At 37.5% G+C, this 20546-nt stretch overlaps 1 protein-coding gene across 8 annotated transcripts in view; it reads right to left on the reverse strand.

The window, feature by feature from the left end:
* The window catches only part of MRE11 (MRE11 homolog, double strand break repair nuclease), an 87318-nt gene that overhangs the window by 48438 nt on the left and 18334 nt on the right, over window positions 1-20546 (reverse strand). For all 8 annotated transcript variants that reach the window (XR_004436274.1, XM_033208182.1, XM_033208181.1 and 5 more), the window contains exons 7-12: window positions 20319-20433; window positions 15591-15776; window positions 14501-14672; window positions 11796-11876; window positions 7973-8099; window positions 1412-1512 (exon numbers count right to left, since the gene is read on the reverse strand). Coding sequence is in view for 7 of the 8 variants with exons in the window: in XM_033208182.1 (XP_033064073.1) it covers window positions 1412-1512; window positions 7973-8099; window positions 11796-11876; window positions 14501-14672; window positions 15591-15776; window positions 20319-20433 (782 nt within the window). In the remaining variant the exon portion in view is untranslated. The remainder of the gene's footprint in view (window positions 1-1411; window positions 1513-7972; window positions 8100-11795; window positions 11877-14500; window positions 14673-15590; window positions 15777-20318; window positions 20434-20546) is intronic.

A 20546-nucleotide genomic window follows, 5' to 3' on the forward strand; every position in this document is an offset into this window, starting at 1 on the left:
AAATGTAGAGGCCTGATGGCTAGGATATGGAGTTCAAAAATGGCAGCTATGATTAATAGAGATGAAATTAACCAGTGTGGTAGGCAAAATAAGAGCCCCCTAAAGATGTACACGTCTTAAACTCTGGGACCTGTGAATACATGGCAAAGGGGAATAAAGGTTGCTAATCAGCTATCTGTAAAATAGGGAGATTATCAGAGACTATCCAGGTGGGCCCAGTGTAATCATAAGGGTCCTGAAAAGCAGAAGAGGGAGGCAGATGGGAGCTGGAAGGAAAAACAACTCTGGGGAAATGGTTAGAGAGATACAACATTGCAGGATTTGAAGATAAAAGGGGATCAAGAGCCAAGGAACATAGTGGGCACCTCTAGAAGCTGGAAAAGGTAAGGAAATGGATTCTCTCTTAGAGCCTCCAAAAAGGAAGACAGCCATGCCAAAACCTTGATTTCAGTTCTGTGTAAGATTTCTGACCTACACGACTGTAAGATAATAAATTTGTGTTGTTTTAAATCACTAAGTTTGTGGAAATTTGTTTCAGCACCAATAGGAAACTAATACAACCAGAGGATCTTAGAGTGGCATATACTCATGACAGTAAGTTTCAGTGGCTTCACCATGACGTGGCTGTCTTTGTTTGTAGAATAATTCTGAAATTACATCCAAATGTGAGAAAACTAAATCTGGATTGAGATCTTTGCAATACAGATAATAATTAACATTAATTAAACACTAATTTTCTTTGATGTACAGCAACTACAAATGAATGTAAATGTCACCCTGAGTTTCACTTAAGAATGTCCCTGATTTAAGTTAAAATTATTCATTTAGTTTAATAATTGCAACAGAGGCCGGGCGCGGTGGCTCAAGCCTGTAATCCCAGCACTTTGGGAGGCCGAGACGGGCGGATCACGAGGTCAGGAGATCGAGACCATCCTGGCTAACACGGTGAAACCCCGTCTCTACTAAAAATACAAAAAACTAGCCGGGCGAGGTGGCGGGCGCCTGTAGTCACAGCTACTCGGGAGGCTGAGGCAGGAGAATGGTGTAAACCCGGGAGGCGGAGCTTGCAGTGAGCTGAGATCCGGCCACTGCACTCCAGCCTGGGCGACAGAGCGAGACTCCGTCTCAAAAAAAAAAAAAAAAAAAAAAAAAAATAATTGCAACAGAGATACAAAGAAAGAATAACAACATCAATAATAACAGCTATATTAATAACAGTATTAATAACTAACATTAACCACTAATTATCCCTGCTGTGTGGCAACTGCAACTGAATGTAATTAATTGTCACCCTACTTCATAGAAACATTCTGAGGATTCATTTTGTTTAAACTATCAACTAAACATATCCTAAATTAAAATCTGTACTATAGGGTAGCCATTATTCAAAATGTGAACTGTAAGAAATTACCTTCTCTGCAGTTTGAAAATACTGTTTTACAAGATCTTCTACCCTTAAAGTTGTTCCTTCTGAAGGTTTTGTGATAAGTTTCCCAAAGTTTATCTCTTCTCCTAGAAAAAAAGAAGTATATCAAAAAATAGCTTCTATCATAATGTTAAAGTGCCCATACTCATTGCAAGTTGTCAGTGGAGAAGGTAAGGCCAAACTTTATCAACTGCCAGCTTGCTCAACATGGTAAATTCTGAGGCAAAACAAGCCATTTTTGTTAATAGCCACGGTCTTTTCCCCACAGTCAGTATTTCTTGTCCATACCTCCAGGATAGGTGTCTTGTAGCTGTTCTCACTGGGTGAAGCACCCATTCAGGAAGTAATAACATCAAAAATACTTTCATAATAATCCTAAGATGTTATTTGCCTTTTTGCCATCTGCCATCATTGCTACACTGATGATGCAAAAAGCAATCGCGGGTACTGCTGGTGCCTTGTGATGGGTCGAGATAGTAGCATAAAACTCTACTATGAATAGTAGACACGACCAGGTACTCATAGCTCAATACACAGCACCACTTTCACTTAAGAATGTCTCTGATTTAACAGCTAAAATTATTAATTTAATTAAATCTCAGCCCTTGAGCAATATCTTTTTAACATCCTGTGAGACAAGGGGAAGTATGTTTAATGCACTTCTGCTGCATTACTAAGCAAGATGATTGTCTCAAAAACAGTAGGCACAGACTAGAAAAAGCACTCGGTAGGAAGTTAGGAAGCAGAGTCCAGTATTTGCTCTGTCAATAACCCTTGTCAGGTAAATGCATTTTAAATGTCTACATGTAAAAACATAGGATCCCTGCCCATAAGAAAAATGACTATAATACAAGGTGGTAAGTACTCTCGAGAATATAACACATAGAGAAAAAAGCAATTAATTCTTTTCAAAGAAGGCAGAAAATCATGTATAGGTATCAAATGCAGTTGTCATTTGAATCAACACATCCTTCTAATCTATGTACAGTTTATTTGTTTTGGTTATTATTAGGATTGTTTCCTGTGCCTATAAATCTGCTTATTCTTTCTATCATGTTATAAACAAAGAAACAACAACAGACCTCTTAAAAAAAAACAGTTTTCAGAGAAAGTCTTCCATTTCTTTTTTGATATCCACAGGTTTAAAAATGATGAGTATCTAGCCCTTTCCTAGCCAAGGGAAGCGGTGACAGACGGTACCTGGAAAATCGGGACACTTCCACCCTAATACTGTACTTTTCCAACTGTCTTAGCAAATGGCACACCAGGAAATTATATCCCGCGCCTAGCTCTGCTGCTCCCACGCCCACAGCCTTGCTCACTGCTAGTACAGTGGGCTGGGGGAGGAGTGTCCACCATTGCTGAGGCTTGAGTAGGTAAACAAAGCAGCCTGGAAGCTCGAACTGGGTGGAACCCACCGCAGCTCAAGGAGGCCTGCCTGCCTCTGCAGACTCCACCTCTAGGGACAGGGCATAGCTTAACAAAAGACAGGAGAAACTTCTGCAGACTTCAAAGTCCCTGTCTGACAGCTCTGAAGAGAGCAGTGGTTCCTCCAGCATGGAGTCTGAGCTCTGAGAATGGACAGACTGCCTCCTCAAGTGGGTCCCTGACCCCTGTGTAGCCTAACGTGAGACACCCACCAGTAGGAGCCCATTGACACGTCATACATCTGGGTGCCCCTCTGAGATGAAGTTTCCAGAGGAAGGATCAGGCAGCAACATTTGCTGTTCTGCAGTATTCACTGTACTGCAGCCTCTGCTGGTGATACCCAGGCAAACAGGGTCTGGAGTGAACCTCCAACAAACTCCACAGACCTGCAAGTGACCGTTAGAAGGAAAACTAACAAACAGAAATGAATAGTATCAACATCAACAAAAAGGACATCCACACCAAAACCCATCTGTAGGTCACCATCATCAAAGACCAAAGGTACACAAAACCACAAAGATGGGGAGAAACCAGAACAGAAAAGCTGAAAGTTCTAAAAATCAGAGCGCCTCTTCTCCTCCAAAGGATCACAGCTCCTTGCCAGCAACGGAACAAAGCAAGACAGAGAACGATTTTGACGAGTTGACAGAAGTAGGCTTCAGGTCGGTAATAACACACTTCTCCGAGCTAAAGGAGGATATACAAACCCATCGCAAGGAAGCTAAAAACCTTGAAAAAAGATTAGATGAATGGTTAACTAGAATAAACAGCGTAGAGAAAAATTTAAATGACCTGATGGAGCTGAAAACCATGGCACGAGAACTATGTGACACATGTGCAAGCTTCAGTAGCCGATTTGATCAAGTGGAAGAAAGGGTATCAGTGATATATATGCACCCGATACAGGAGCACCTAGATTCATAAGACAAGTCCTTAGAGACCTACAAAGAGACTTCGACTCCCACACAATAATAATGGGAGACTTTAACACCCCACTGTCAACATTAGACACATCAACGAGACAGAAGGATAACAAGGATATCCTGGATGTGAACTCAGCTCTGCACCAAGCAGACCTAATAGACATCTACAGAACTCTCCACCACAAATCCACAGAATATACATTCTTCCCAGCACCACATCACACTTATTCCAAAATTGATCACATAGTTGGAAATAAAGCACTCCTCAGCAAATGTAAAAGAAGAGAAATCACAACAAACTGTCTCTGAGACCACAGTGCAATCCAACTAGAACTCAGGATTAAGAAACTCACTCAAAACCGCTCAACTACATGGAAACTGAACCACCTGCTCCTGAATGACTATGGGTAAATAACGAAATGAAGGCAGAAATAAAGATATTCTTTGAAATCAATGAGAAGAAAGACACAACATATCAGAATCTCTGGGACACATTTAAAGCAGTTCCTAGAGGGAAATTTATAGCACTAAATGCCTGTAAGAGAAGGCAGGAAAGATCTAAAATCAACAACCTAACATCACAATTAAAAGAACTAGAGAAGCAAGAGCAAACACATTCAAAAGTCAGCAGAAGGCAAGAAATAACTAAGATCAGAGCAGAACTGAAGGAGATAGAAACACAAAAAACCCTTCAAAAAAATCAATGAATACAGGAGCTGGTTTTTTAAAAAGATCAACAAACTTGATAGACCATTAGCAAGACGAATAAAGAAGAGAGAAGGATCAAATAGACGCAATAAAAAATGATAAAGGGGATATCACCACCGATTACACAGAAATAGAAACTACCATCAGAGAATACTATAAATGCCTCTACGCAAATAAACTAGAAAATCTACAAGAAATGGATAAATTCCTGGACACATACACCCTCCCAAAACTAAACCAGGAAGAAGTTGAATCTCCGAATAGACCAATAACAGGCTCTGAAATCGAGGCAATAATTAACAGCCTACCAACCAAAAAAAGTCCAGGACCAGATGGATTCACAGCTGAAGGCTACCACAGGTACAAAGAGGAGCTGGTACCATTCCTTCTGAAACTATTCCAATCAACAGAAAAAGAGGGAATCCTCCCTACCTCATTTTATGAGGCCAGCATCATCCTGATACCAAAGCCTGGCAGAGACACAACAAAAAAAGGGAATTTCAGACCAATATTCCTGATGAACATTGATGCAAAAATCCTCAGTAAAATACTGGCAAACCAAATGCAGCAGCACATCAAAAAACTTATCCACGAAGATCAACTTGGCTTCATGCCTGGGATGCAAGGCTGGTTCAACATACGCAAAGCAATAAACGTAATCCATCATATAAACAGAACCAAAGACAAAAACTACATGATTATCTCAATACACGCAGAAAAGGCCTTTGACAAAATTCATCAGCCCTTCATGCTAAAAACTCTCAATAAACTAGGTATTGATGGGATGTATCTCAAAATAATAAGAGCTATTTATGGCAAACCCACAGCCAATATCATACTAAATGGACAAAAACTGGAAGAATTCCCTTTGAAACCTGGCACAAGACAGGGATGCCCTCTCTTACCACTCCTATTCAACATAGTGTTGGAAGTTTTGGCCAGGGCAATCAGGCAGGAGAAAGAAATAAAGGGTATTCAATTAGAAAGAGAGGAAGTCAAATTGTCCCTGTTTGCAGATGACATGATTGTATATTTAGAAAATCCCATCATCTCAGCCCAAAATCTCCTTAAGCCGGTAAGTAACTTCAGCAAAGTCTCAGGATACAAAATCCATGTGCAGACCAGGTGCAGTGGCTCACGCCTGTAATCCCAGCACTTTGGGAGGCCGAGGTGGGCAGATCACAAAGTCAGGAGATCGAGACCATCTTGGATAACACGGTGAAACCCCGTCCCCACTAAAAACACAAAAAATTAGCCGGGTGTGGTGACGGGTGCCTGTAGTCCCAGCTACTAGGTAGGCTGAGGCAGGAGAATGGCGTGAACCCGGGAGGAGGAGCTTGCAGTGAGCCAAGCCCCCACCACTGTACTCTAGCCTGGGCGACAGAGCAAGACTCTGTCTCAAAAAAAATAAACAAATAAAAATAAAAACAAAATCAATGTGCAAAAATCACAGCATTCCTACACCAATAACAGACAAACAGAGTCATATCATAAGTGAACTCCCATTCACAATTGCTACAAAAAGAATAAAATACCTAGGAATACAACTTACAAGGGATGTGAAGGACCTCTTCGAGGAGAACTACAAACTACTGCTGAACGAAATAAAAGAGGACGCAAACAAATGGAAGAACATTCCATGCTCATGGATAGGAAGAATCAATATTGTGAAAATGGCCATACTGCCAAAGGTAGTTTATAGATTCAGTGCCATCCCCATCAAGCTACCAATGACTTTTTCACGGAATTGGAAAAAACTACTTTAAAGTTCATATGGAATCAAAAAAGAGCCCGCATTGCCAAGACAATCCTAAGCAAAAAGAATAAAGCTGGAGGCATCACACTACCTGACTTCAAACTATACCTCAGGGCTACAGTAACCAAAACAGCATGGTACTGGTACCAAAACAGAGATACAGACCAAGGGAACAGAACAGAGCCCTCAGAAATAATACCACACATCGACAACCATCTGATCTTTGACAAACCTGACAAAAACAAGTAATGGGGAAAGGATTCTCTGTTTAATAAATGGTGCTGGGAAAACCAGCTAGATAGATGTAGAAAGCTGAAACTGTATCCCTTCCTTACACCTTATACAAAAATTAATTCAAGATGGATTAAAGACTTAAATGTTAGACCTAAAACCATAAAAACCCTAGAAGAAAACCTAGGCAATACCATTCAGAACATAGGCATGAGCAAAGACTTCATGACTAAAACACCAAAAGCAATGGCAACAAAAGCCAAAATTGACAAATGGAATCTAATTAAACTAAAGAGCTTCTGCACAGCAAAAGAAACTACCATCAGAGTGAACAGGCAACCTACAGAATGGGAGAAAATTTTTTAATCTACCCATCTGACAAAGGGCTAATATCCAGAATCTACAAAGAACTTAAACAAATTTACAAGAGAAAATTTTAAAAACTCCATCAAAAAGTGGGTGAAGGATATGAACAGACACTTCTCAAAAGAGGACATTTATGCAGCCAAAAGACACATGAAAAAATGCTTATCATCACTGGCAATTTATGCAGCCAACAGACACATGAAAAAAGTGCTCATTATCACTGGCCATCAGAGAAATGCAAATCAAAACCACAATGTGATACCATTTCACACCAGTTAGAACGGCGATCATTAAAAAGTCAGGAAACAACAGGTGCTGGAGAGGATGTGGAGAAACAGGAACACTTTTACACTGTTGGTAGGACTGTAAACTAGTTCAACCATTGTGGAAGATAGTGGGTGATTCCTTAAGGATCTAGACCTAGAAATACCATTTGACCCAGTCATCCCATTACTGGGTATATACCCAAAGGACTATAAATCATGCTGCTATAAAGACACATGCACATGTATGTTTACTGTGGCACTATTCACAATAGCAAAGACTTGGAACTCACCCAAATGTCCATCAATGATAGACTGGATTAAGAACATGTGGCACATATACACCATGGAATACTATGCAGCCATAAAAAAGGATGAGTTCATGTCCTTTGTAGGGACATGGATGAAGGTGGAAACCATCATTCTGAGCAAACTATTGCAAGGACAGAAAATCAAACACCGCATGTTCTCACTCATAGGTGGGAATTGAACAATGAGAACACTTGGACACAGGATGGGGAACATCACACACCGGGGCCTGTCGTGGGGTTGGGGGAGCGGGGAGGGATAGCATTCAGAGAAATACCTAATGTAAACAACGAGTTCATGGGTGCAGCACACCAACATGGCACAAGTATACATATGTAACAAACCTGCACATTGTGCACATGCACCCTAGAACTTAAAGTACAATAATAAAAAAAAGATTGCTATCTAATTTTCAGAAGACAAGAGAATTATTCCAACTGTCAATTTAAGACATTACAATCATATTAAAACATCTTCCATTATTGTGATATAGATTTTCCTAAAGATTCATTCACAAATTCTGTAAGAAAATTTTTTTAACTTGTAAAAATAACTAGCTTACCTGTTTTTTCCTTTTGTTCTCTATGCCTGAAAAAATGGATAATGTCTTTTGGATTAGCTACCCGATCCACAAATTTCTGGCTAAAGCGAAGGACACTGAAAGGTTCAAAACCTCCACTATAGTCCACCTGAAAACACAGAATAATCTATGAAGGCTAGGAAACAACAATTTGCCAATTTTAAAAAAACATACTAATCCTTCAGTATTCAGTGTTTATGCTTGATACTTTCAAATTTATGAATTAATTTTCTACAGTAGCTCATGATGGAGCTATATCGTTTATCCTACTGAGAAACTAATGTTTGAAAAGTTTATAAGCATAAGCAAAATACTTTGTTCGACAGAATCAAGGTATTGCAATAATTTCCACAATGCAGAATGATTACATCTCTCCCTGATAACACTAATAGTCTAGGTACCTACTGGGCAAACCATCTGAAAAGGAGACAGAATTTCTAAACAATTTTCTGAACTTTTAAAACAAACAAACAAACACACACCAAAATAAAATACTAGCCCTAGATACATTAGTAAATTGGTCTATCATCTTAGAGATGTGCCTCACGGGAACGATGAATGCTAGGAAAATCCAGGTAATAAAGAATCAAATCTGTGAGCCTTGAGAAATGACTACCTCCAAAACATGGTATCTCACTGAAACTGAGAACTTCTCTCAAGGTAGGCTCTTTCTACAAAGTCTGTAGTAGTCAACAGACCTTTACAAAGACAAATATCACCTTTCTTTCTCAGAGATACGTTCTCCTAGACTAGCTGTTCCCAAAGCATGCTCTGGGGACCAGCACTGCACCACTTCACAGCTTATTCAGACTGCTCCCTAACTGAAGTGCTCCTGCTTTCACTCATCAATCAGTATTGCTAAGGTTTTTTGTTCATTTATTTGATATTTGTGTATTATGTCTCTTCACATCTCTACCTCCTGTAAGCTCAACGAATTCAAAACCTCATCTGTTTTATCATCCCTATATCCTGTAGCATCCATAATAGCAGGTACTCAACAGGATTTAGTCAATGAATTCATGAATATCTTTTAGTCAGTACAATGCAGTTTTGTAATATTACTTATAAGACAGTATGTGCTGTTTTATGAATGAATTCGTAATTTACTGTGCTTAGGAAAAGAAATGCCAATTTTCTATTAAAGTCTGGTTAGTTCTAATGCTGTTAGGCAGACACAGATGAGAAAATTGGGATCGTCTGCCATAATGAAGAGAACTGTGTGATTCCCTTAATTATTTTTATATGACCCAGACCATCTCTTCTTTTTTTTTTTTTTTTTTTTTTGAGATGGAGTCTCACTCTGTCACCCATGCTGGAGTGCAGTGGCACAATCTTAGCTTCCTGCAACCTCTAACCTTTGCCTCCCAGGTTCAAGTGATTCTCATGCTTCAGCCTCCCAAGTAGTTGGGATTACAGGCACGCGCCACCATACCTGGCTAATTTTTGTCTTTTAAGTAGAGACGGGGTTTCGCCATGTTGCTCAGGCTGGTCTCGAACTCCTGACCTCAGATGATTCGGCCACCTCGGCCTCCCACAGTGCTGGGATTACAGGCATGAGCCACCATGGCCACCCTTACCCAGATCATCTCTACAGCTACCATGTTATAAAAAAGAAAATACTAAATGCTAAAGCTATTAGGTCTCCCCTTCAAACTCCTCATTTATAAATATTTGGTCATTAACAAATTTTATTGGATTTCCTCAATGTTCTAGGTATGCTGTTCAGGGCCAGGGATACAACCATAAATAAATACAATCCTGGCTGCCAAGAAATTCACAAACTGACTGGGAAGACAAACATGTAAACAGATCATTGGAAGCAGAATGTGAGTGAGTGGTGCTATAAGAGGTATGAACAAAGTTGAATGAGGACACAAAGGAAGAAGCATGTTCTCTGCGGGGAGGTCCAGAAAGGCTTCTTTGAAGAGGGAAGCTTTAGGTGAGTGCTGAAGAAGATATAGAGAAAGGAGGAGGGAAGTGTGTCTCATGCAGCAGGATCAACATGGACAATGGTTCCGGTGAAATAAACTCCACTGCGCCCAGGGAACAGTAGCTTTTGGTCCGCTGAGACTTGAGCTTTGGATGTGATGGAAGGAAAAGGAGGAGCTGAAATGTTTGGTTTAGATCAGATCATGTAGACCCCTGAATGCTAACCTAAAAAAGTTTAGACTTTTTCCTGTTAGTGCTAGGGAACAATTAAGTTATTTTTAGCAGAAAAGACATGCAAAACTGTGTTTTACAAAGATCATTTTGGCATTAGTTTGGAGACAGAAGGAAACTGGAGGCAGAGTCCTGGTAGGAGGCTGCAGCAATAGGCCAGAAAGTGTTAATAAGAGCTTCACTATGCCAGCGACGGTGGGATAAAGAAACGGGACCAGATTACCTACCGTGCACCAGACACTACTTAATCCATTTAGATCTCATAAATCTATGAAGCGTTAGGTTGGTGCAGAAGTAATTGCAGTTTTTGCCATTACTTTCAATGACAAAACCCGCAAATACTTTTGCACCAACCTAATACAAACCAAGGGATAAGAGATGCAGTTGCTCAAGGTCATACAACTAGTAGCTGGGCCAGAATGAAGCTCAGGAAGTCTGGCTCTAGACTGTACTCCTTACCTCCACAGTCTACATCCCAGGACATCTCAAATTTTAATGAACCTATACATTTGTTGGAGATTTTTGTTAAAATACAGTGGGTTCTGATGCAGGGTCTGAGACTCTGCATTTTTAACAATTTCCCAGGTGACAACAACATTGCTGGTTTAAAGACTACACTCCTCGGTACCAGGCCTCAGGGGACTCCCGGAGATATAGAACAACAAGGAGGTCTACGTTAAGATTTTGAAGTCATCACTCTATTGGTGGTCATTAAAGCTGTATGCCTACACTGAAAAGACAGCTAACTATGAGATGGGAGGGATACAGATAACTCAGAGAATGCCCAAAGGTAATTCAGCAGGATGAGACATATCTATTGGATTTAACAATTAAAGGTCATCTTTTCCACTGGATATGGTGAAGTCAGAGCCTTGGTTATAGTGAACTGAAGAAGAGAAAGTTAGATGAGAGATATAAGTCATATACTTTTGCTTTGAAAGAGAGTAAGCAACATGGGGTAGGAGTGAGGAAAAGGGAAAAGCATAGTGGTAAAGAAGAGGTCTGTTGTTGTTTCTTTGTTTATAACACGATAGAAAGGATAAGCAGATTTATAGGCACAGGAAACAATCCTAATAATAACCAAAATAAATAAACTGTACATAGATTAGAAGGATGCGTTATGGGAAAAAAAAAATAAGAAGAAAAGAGAAAGCAGAAGAAAGTGAGTGAAATCAGGAGCACTGATTTCACTCAATGGAAGTGGGAAGTGTCTTTCCACTCTCCTGATTTCACTCAGGAGAGAAGGTAGGGGCCGCAATCTTGATGGTAGGGCCTCAGCGAGGTGACACGGAAGCAGACTAAAGGGAGATAAGAGCACATGCCACATGCCCAAGAAACTGCGAGAAGGCCAAGGTGTCTGGAATGAAGTGAGTAGAGGAGGTAGTTAAAGATGAAGTCAGAGAGCTCAGCCAATCTATTAAATATAACAACAAATTATTTAGAAAATGAGAAAAGTAAGTTACCAAACCTATCACTTAAACTGTGATTAACTCAAATCCTTATACCTTTGTTTTTGCCTCCAATGGTGATTGCTCTTCTGATTACTATAAGCACTCTCTTCACTACTTTTCAAAGAAACCATGTAAACTGTACATTACTATGCTTTGAAAATTAACAATATTCAATCTGTATAAATAGGACTTACTCGCAGTCGTACAAGGGGCTTCTCTGGCTGGCGAGAATTACCCAGACGTTCCCGTTCAGCATTTTCAAGCATTTCTTCAATCTCAAAATTTTTAAAAAGATTAAAAAATAAAATAGTAAATTGAGTTTAGCTTGGTTGAATAGCAGCTTATTACCACAGGAATTTTCCTGAACTACATAATTATCTTTATTTCCCAGGTCATTTATGACACCTTTTCAAATATACCTTCTTGTAATGCTCCTTTAATACTATTCCTTAATGTTTTACTTTCATGAAAGTTCTTTATAATTTTTCAATCTCTAAAGTAATTCTTTTAGAATAAAATTTAAAATATTACTACTCATGTTTCAATTTTCTACTCATGTTTCAATAAGGCTTTCCTCATCTTACCAACTTAAAACCAAGTAAGTCTAGTTTTTGCAGTCATATGATCCATGGGAGACTCACCAGAAGATTTAGGGATCTATAAGCAAGGACTTTGGATTATTTATCTTGGAAGAGTTCAAGGTAAAAGAAAATAAGACTGATGTTTTCAAATATTGGACTTGTCTCATACTCTGAGAGGACAAGATTATAACATTTTAGACTTGAAAGAGATCTGAAGACAAAAGCACTTGTTCTATATTGTTCTTAAGGGGAAAACCAAGTTACAAGGAGACAGTATTAGATTCTTTTCATAAATGGTTGTGTGCATAGTGATTAGATATCTTCAGATGGCCAACTTCATAGTTGAACAATTCTAGTTCTCAGAAAGTTCTTGTGTTGGAACAAAAACTGCCTTCTTATAACTTGGTTCTGATCTCAAGAACAATACAGAACAAGTGTTTTTGTACTCAGATTTCTTTCACATCTAAGATTTTATAATCTTGTCCTTTAAACTGTCTGTAACAATGAAGTCCAACAGAACTTTCTGCAATTTTTTTATATGTGCATATTCAATTTTTTATATGTGCATTTTCAATACGGCTGCCAAAACCACATGTGGAAATAGACTACTTGAAATGTGGCTAGTACAAGTGAGAAACTGAATTTTAAATTTAAATGTAATTAATTATATATAAACAGCCACATGTGCTAGTGACTACCATATCAGAGAGCACATAGAAAATCTGTAAGAACATGATCTCCTAGGTCAATTATTTCAATCCAACAAGCATTTATAGAGCATCTTTTTGCCAGGTACTAGGACAAGTGCTGAGACAGAAAAGTAACACATGGGCCCTGTTCTCAAAGAGTTCAGAAGAGACTCACATGCTTATAAATAATAATATAATATAACTTAACTAAGTACAATAATAGAAAGGTACATAAAATACAGCAATGACAGAAAGTTATGTGTACACCTGGTGTTTAAAATGAACCTCTATTACTTTAACATCACCAGCATCTACTTTACTCTCTGGATTCATGTCACCAAAGCCCACAGGATTTAGGTGAAGTTCATACAGTGGACCTCAACCAGAGGTGATTTTGCTTCTCTAAGGACATTTGGCAAGGTCAGTAAACACTGATTGTCACGACCAGTTAGAAGGGGTACTACTGGCATCTAGTGGGTACAAACCAGGGAGAATACTGCTAAACATCCCAGAGTGCACAGAACTGCCTGCCACAATAAAGAATTATTAGTACAAAATGTCAACTAAGCCAAGGTTGAAAAATGCAGGGCTGACTCCAGGGAAGGGCACATGACTCAGGCCTGGATCAATCAATGCAAAAGCAAGTAATGCATTTTCTATCTCTTTGCCTTGAGAGATTGGATTTAGGGATGCCAGAATTTTAACCTACATTTGAGCTTCTGGAGTCAATCATCTTGAAACAAGCACACTTTTAGTTACGTGAGCTACACATTGCTCAAAAAGCTGTGACACTGAATGAATTACCCTATCTAAGGTTCAGTTCCTCTAAACTACAGATGGTAGAACCTACTTACATATAGCATTGTTGGCTGCTAGATTAAATGCTGTCAACAGTGCACATCATATACAGTAAATCAGTATCACTGGTCATAATTATTATCATTGTTCCTATATTACATGATTTTTCATGAAAATAAAACATAGTAGGACAGCTGACACAGAGTAAGAACTGAGTGTCAGCAAGTGATGCTAATTAAGCTGTCAACGCACATATTATGAAATGCATTAATCCACCCAACCTTAGTAGTGGCTGAAATTTTCTACAGAGATTTAGGGGTGGCAATATGCATAGAGAGGGAGGTTTGGGACTTGCGTTGCAGCAATAGGATGGACAGCAAACACATTTTTCACATTTTATTTGGGGTAGTTTTCAGGGCGAAAGGGACGCCTAATACAGATTATTAGAAGCTAAGGCTTTTCCCACACATGATAGTCCCTCATTCCTCAATCGAAGTTGCTGCTTGCTTTCAATAAATAAAATGAACAAATCATCAAATCGGGATTAAAAAGGAGAAAAGATTATGTATTATGTTTTTGAAAAGGAAGAAAGAAACTAGGAGAGATATTTCATTAAAGGTTTTTTTAACATCCATTATTCTTCCCTCTCAATGACTTAAAAAAAAAATCTTGGACACGATTAAACACATTCACTGAAGAACAGTGTCCTTACAGGCTTCAGGAGAATGTAATCAACATAAAGGCTTCCCTTTACTCTATTAAATTACTTAATTGAAGGTGAATAATTCTTCAACTAAAGTAGATCTCATTGACTTTATCAAAAAGAATTACCTTCTCCAAACAGAAGCTTTGTATGGCTTGGGTTACTTTAGGATTATCTGGGTTAAAAATATCTGGATGATTAGCCAGAACAATATCCTCCATGAAAAACTGCCTCACTGTGTGAAGAGGAATTTTCTGCATATTCATCTTCCTCCCTTTAATACGCAGCAAACCAACATGTCTGAAATGGAGAGAAATGAACACCACGTCACAGTGTAAATTTCCTCAAGAAAATGTGCACATGAAAGCTTCCACATTTCTTAGTTTCTACAAAAATGTTTCTTTAATCATACTCTTAAAAATAAATGTTTCTGCTAATTTAACCTTAATGTTATCACAGGAAAAGATGGTAGACATTTTCCTTCCCCAGAGTAAAATCAACTCATCCATTATTATTCCTGTCTGGTCAGTCTTATAAGGAAAGATAGACATAATAAGTATAATAAAATAATATCAGGACTATGATGGTAGCATATGTAGACTATAGTATTACATCTATATACCTATGTATATGTACATACATGTACACATATAGACAAAATGATTTTGCAGTGGACTCATGAAGAAAAAAAACCAATGAACATAGATTCTACTACCATATTCCTTAACCCTATTGTAACAATCAGAACAAGTGATAAAGCCCACGATAAAAATTGAGTTTAATCACTGTTAACTACTTCTTAAAATCACATCATTCCCCCAAAAATGTTTTAAAAATGAGATATACGATATTGTACTTATAATCCGAAAATTTTCAATTAATTGGTTTTAGGAGAATTTTTTATAAATGAACTTTATGAAATTGGTAATCATCAACCTAAAGCATCTAACCTGAAATATAATAAAATTGTGCATCTTGAATTTGCCTAATGAGCAGCAAAATAACACCAATTGGATGCTCTCTTTTTGAAAATGGCTTAAAATCTGGAAAAACAATAAGACTACATAGGAGGATCAATTTTCAAAAATAAATCTATCATATAAATTACAATACTGCCAGTTAAAGGTAACCTTAACATAGGCCTTAAACCTATCAGATGATTAGTATTATAGCAAAGATTTCTTAAAAATTGGCTCAAAATATATAACAATCACTCACTTCTTTACAGCTTCTCCTGGGGAAAGAGAAGTAACCACTGAGCTTCCCGGTTGTGAGATATAAAACAGCTGTTGTTCATTTTTGGTTGGAGCTATTTTACACTCATGTTCATGGCCCCAGATAACAAGATCAATGAAGTCATCCAAAAATTGTTCTGGAATGAAGTTAGTACTTCCATGTTTACTCCTGTATCAAGATTTTGAAAAATACAAATTTGATTAGAAAAATTTCATATTAATGAAGTCTACACAGATCTTTCTTTTTCCATTCACTAAAGATTTTATTGCATCCTTCTATGTACCAGAAAGTGTGCACAGGATTGGGAATGTAAAGATCATCAATACTAATTCCTGACCTTGAGAGCTTTACAAACTTATAGGACACAGACAAGTAGAAACCCTAAAAGAGAAAGCAGTCAATTCTACATTTGGAGGAAGATCATGAAAGGTTTTACATAGGAAGGATTTCCCCTTTGGTCAATCAGAAAAGCATGAACTCTATCAATAGTAGAAATCTATAAATCAGTCTAACTATACACTAGAGAAAACATACAGAAAATGAAAGTAAGTTAAGTATAAATATGTCCAGTAATCTCCTAACATTATCTTTTTACTAATAAATATAATGGGAGTAAAACTGTCAATCTCACATAAACGCTAAGAGTTTTCAATATCAAATATTAAATAAGTGATTTGCAAACTATGGTCTTATACCTATATCAGTTATTATTTAAAGATACATGAAATGCAAGGTGAGAGAAGACAAGAAGGAATAGTTTTCCCTAATATTAACTTACATCATTGGAGATTCAAGTAAAAGTGTTCACAAACTTTAACCCCGAGCATTCATTTAATCCAACCCAATATTCTTTCATTCACCCAACAAATACTGTTACCCAAACACTGTCTACTTTATGTCAGATGTCCCAGGCTTCTTCCAGATATGGAAGACACAGCAGTGAACAAAGTCCTTGTTCCAGTGTGGGAACAAGCAATACAGGTTGAGTCCCTAATCTGAAAATCCAAAATCCGAAATATTTTAAGCGCCAACATGGCACCACAAATGGTCAATTCCACACATAAATACTTCACACAAACTTTGTTTCATGCACAAAATTATTTTAAAACATGTATAAAATTAACTTAAGGCCATGTGTGTAAGATATATAAAAAATGTAAACAAATTTCATATTTAGACTTGGGTTCCATCCCCAACATAAGTGCAAATATTCCAAAATCTGAAAAATCCAAAATCTTAAAACACTTCTGGTCCCAAGCATCTCAGATAAGGGATACTCAACGTGTAATACAATATGTATATGCATGTGTGTATGTATGCACATGCATAACTTGTTAGTGATAGGTGCTATAAAGAAAAATAAAGGGAAAAGTGACATAGAAGTGGCATACTCCTCTCTACATATACAGGGTAGTCAGGAAAGTCCTCTCTGACTAGCGTCAAATGAGCACAGAACTGAAATGAAGCATCAATACGCAGAGAAAGAAAGTCCTAAGCAGTAGAAGAGCAGATGGTGCTGAAGTGGGAATGTGTTCAGTGAATTCAAGGAACAGCAAGGAAAACAGAAGGGCTAAGTAGAATAAATGCAGAAAGACAGAAAATAAAATCAAAGAGTACACAGGCTTTTGCATCCAGGAATGATTTTATGTAAAAAACATACATCTAAGGTATAAGATTATCACAACTACTAAAGAAAAGCAGAATAATTCCCAAATACAAAATGATGCCATTGTGCCTTGAGTGCTGGTTCTTTCCTAGAAGAAGAAGGGAGGATGATGCTGGTAGGCTGACTGTAGTTTGTGACCTAGAAGTGATCACAATATCCTTGTTGAAAGATTTTGCATGACCAAGTCATCTGCAGATTCAGATTCTTTATTCTTTGAAACAAGAGAAAAAAACAGTTGATGTAGAGAAACAAATGGGAAATAAGGCAAAATGCAGAAGGCTCAAGATTCTCACCCAATCTGAGAAAACCTTCTTTTTTTAAAAAATAACTCTTACAAAAGCAGAAGCATCTTAAGAATGCACACGGTGACAAATGAATCTAACAGCATTACCAAAGAATCACATAACCACAGTGAAGGGGGTGGGGAGAAAAGGAGCTAAGTAAGTTTGGAAAAGTATGTTTCAATTAGATACAGAAAGGCTAAAGACTAAAATAACTTACATAAACATTGTAACCTAGTTGGGGAAGTTGTTTTGCACAGGGATATGAGTTAGTAATTTTGAAATTACTTTATAATTTCAAATGATACTAGAATTGGAAATATAATTAAACCAGGATTGAAAAAATAAGTAAATATATACATTTATAATATGACCCAGGCTTCTGTTAGACAAAGAAGTCACAAGTAAGGAAAGGGAGAAGACAAAAATGGACCTTGTAGGGCTGGATTAGAATCAGTCTGAACTTATCATTGGTTTTTTAAGCACATATATAGACGTGTATGTATGTATGGGTTACTATACACACATATATCTATTTCCATAACTCTGTTTATTCGGAGTGCTGAGCAAGCCCTGGAAGCAGTAAGCACACCTACCACCCATTTGTGGGTTTCTGAATACCACTCTCCAACAAAAAGAATCACAGAACCTTGGAGAAATGGTTGATTCCAGGGCTAAGTAGGAAAATATCAGGTTGGTGCAAAAGTAATTATGATTTTTGCCATTGTAAGAGCCAAGAGCCTTGAGCATCTTGAGGTACCAAAAAGCTAAGGTCATGCCCCACAAACAGGTGGGGAGACATTGAAAGGACACAGCAGCCAACATAAAAGAGAATGCAATGGTCAAAGCCGGAACAATCTGAGGAACAGTAGCAACTAAAAAACTGATAGTACTGGATCTTCAAGTCCATAATGACATAAATAAATAAGTAAATAGAGAAGAAGGGACAAATTTTCCTTACAGAGAATTCCATTATAAATATAGAAAGAATGAAGGAAATCAAAACTTACAATTAAAATACCACAGTATTAATTATTGGAAATAAGATCACCCATGGATGCTAAAATTAGTGGGTAAAAGTTTAAGGTGAAATGGGATATTTGCATAGCTCAAAGTATTTTCCCAAAAATATTTATTAACTGAAAAGTAGAAAATGGAAACTTTACAGGAGAGAAACCTGTTATACATCCCCTTAATCAAATGATGAGAGGGGCAATGAGAAAAATCAACATCATATGGTGACTACTCATTCCCCTTACCAATGCTGCCATTCTACCTTTCATTCTTGCTTAAATTCTTAGAATTACTTATGAGTTTTCCTTTTAACTCATCATCCCTACTTTGACATAGTACAAAAAAGTGGTAGACCTGGGAAGCTCCACGGAAGAGAAGGAACAAAACCCAGTGGTGCAAAGTTATATGAAGACCACACATATCTGAACTCTGGCCTGCTCCTCCTTTGAAACTCACAGTTTATTCAAGAACTCACACATAAGGCAACACAAGTCAGCCTCTTAAACCCTTTCTTTTACCAAGTATTTAACATAAGTCTGCATTCACTGAATGCACAGAGTAGTCTGCGTTCAATAAATGTGTTCAATAAATATAGTCGGTCCTCTGTATCGGCAGATTCGTGGATTCAACCAAAGATTGAAATATTCAGGAAAAAAAACAATAAAAAATAACAATGAAAAATATAAAATTTTAAAGCAATATAGTATAACAACTATTTAAACAGTATTTACATTGTATCAGGTATTACAAGTAATCTAGAGATGATTTAAAGTACACAGGAGGATATATGTAGGTTATATGCAAATGCTATACCACTTTATTCAAGGGATTTAGGCATCCCAGGATTTTAGGTCCTGGACCCAACACCCCCCGTGGATACCAAGGGACAACTGTAATAAATTATATAGTCAGGCCCCAAATCCTTTGAGTTCTTCCCTTACAACTTCTCAGGTGTGTCCCTCCCATTTCTGTTTCATTGCCATCATTGTCACCACCTCATATTTTTACTGCAGTGATCAGATAATAAATCTTGCTTCTTCAAGTCTGTCTTCTTTTCAATCAATCCTATATCCTGCCAACAGATTAAACTTCTTAAAACTACTAACAAAAGAAAGGTAATCTAGCTATATTTGTATATTCTGGAAGAACACTTGCATATATGCAGCAGGAAACATGTATAAGAATGTTCATAACAGCAAGATTTATAAAAGCAAAAAACTCCTGTTCACTGACAGGAGGCAAAGCATAACTGTGCGCATCAGTAAAAATAAATTACATTTCTAAGCATCAAAATGGATGAATCTCAGTAATGTAATGCTAAAAATAAGTTGGCTGTAAAATATATAGCATAATATGAGTATATATGTGATTAAACAGCAAAAAAAAGCAATGAAATAATTAATTCAAAATTAATAATGCTTCCCTTTGGGATAAGGGGAAGCAGGTGGGATCAGGGAAAAGGAATGGGATAATGGAATGGATAATCCAACAAAAAGATTCTACCTTTTTGTTGAATTGAGGAGTATTCATGGTGTATGCCTTATCCATATGTTGCAAATATTCTTGCAGGTATTAATATATACTAAAGACAATTTCAAAACGAAATCACACAAAGCAAACCTATGTTTTGTCTGATCCTGCACTGACAACATTGAAAGATTAAGGGCATTTCACTGAAATAGGTGAGTTCAGAAACAGATCTGGGAAACCTCAGCACTTGGCTCAAACTTTTTCAGAGAAAACTTTTACCTGTTCTGATGAATCACAAATAAGTTAAACCAAGAGTTCTCATCTTCTTTTGGTCTCAACATTGTTACTTTTTTATTGACAAACATTCGATAGAGCCTTTCATCTGGAATGGATCCTGAAATGGACATTAAATTATTTTTAAATTGTTTTCTTACTTTGGCTTAAAAAATGAATCTATTTTGCTTCTAAATTATATCCTTTTCAAAGTATTTCACTTTACTGTTGCGA

This window comes from Trachypithecus francoisi, unplaced genomic scaffold, assembly GCF_009764315.1.
Source record: "Trachypithecus francoisi isolate TF-2019V2 unplaced genomic scaffold, Tfra_2.0 Lachesis_group8, whole genome shotgun sequence".
Classification (NCBI taxonomy): domain Eukaryota; kingdom Metazoa; phylum Chordata; class Mammalia; order Primates; family Cercopithecidae; genus Trachypithecus; species Trachypithecus francoisi.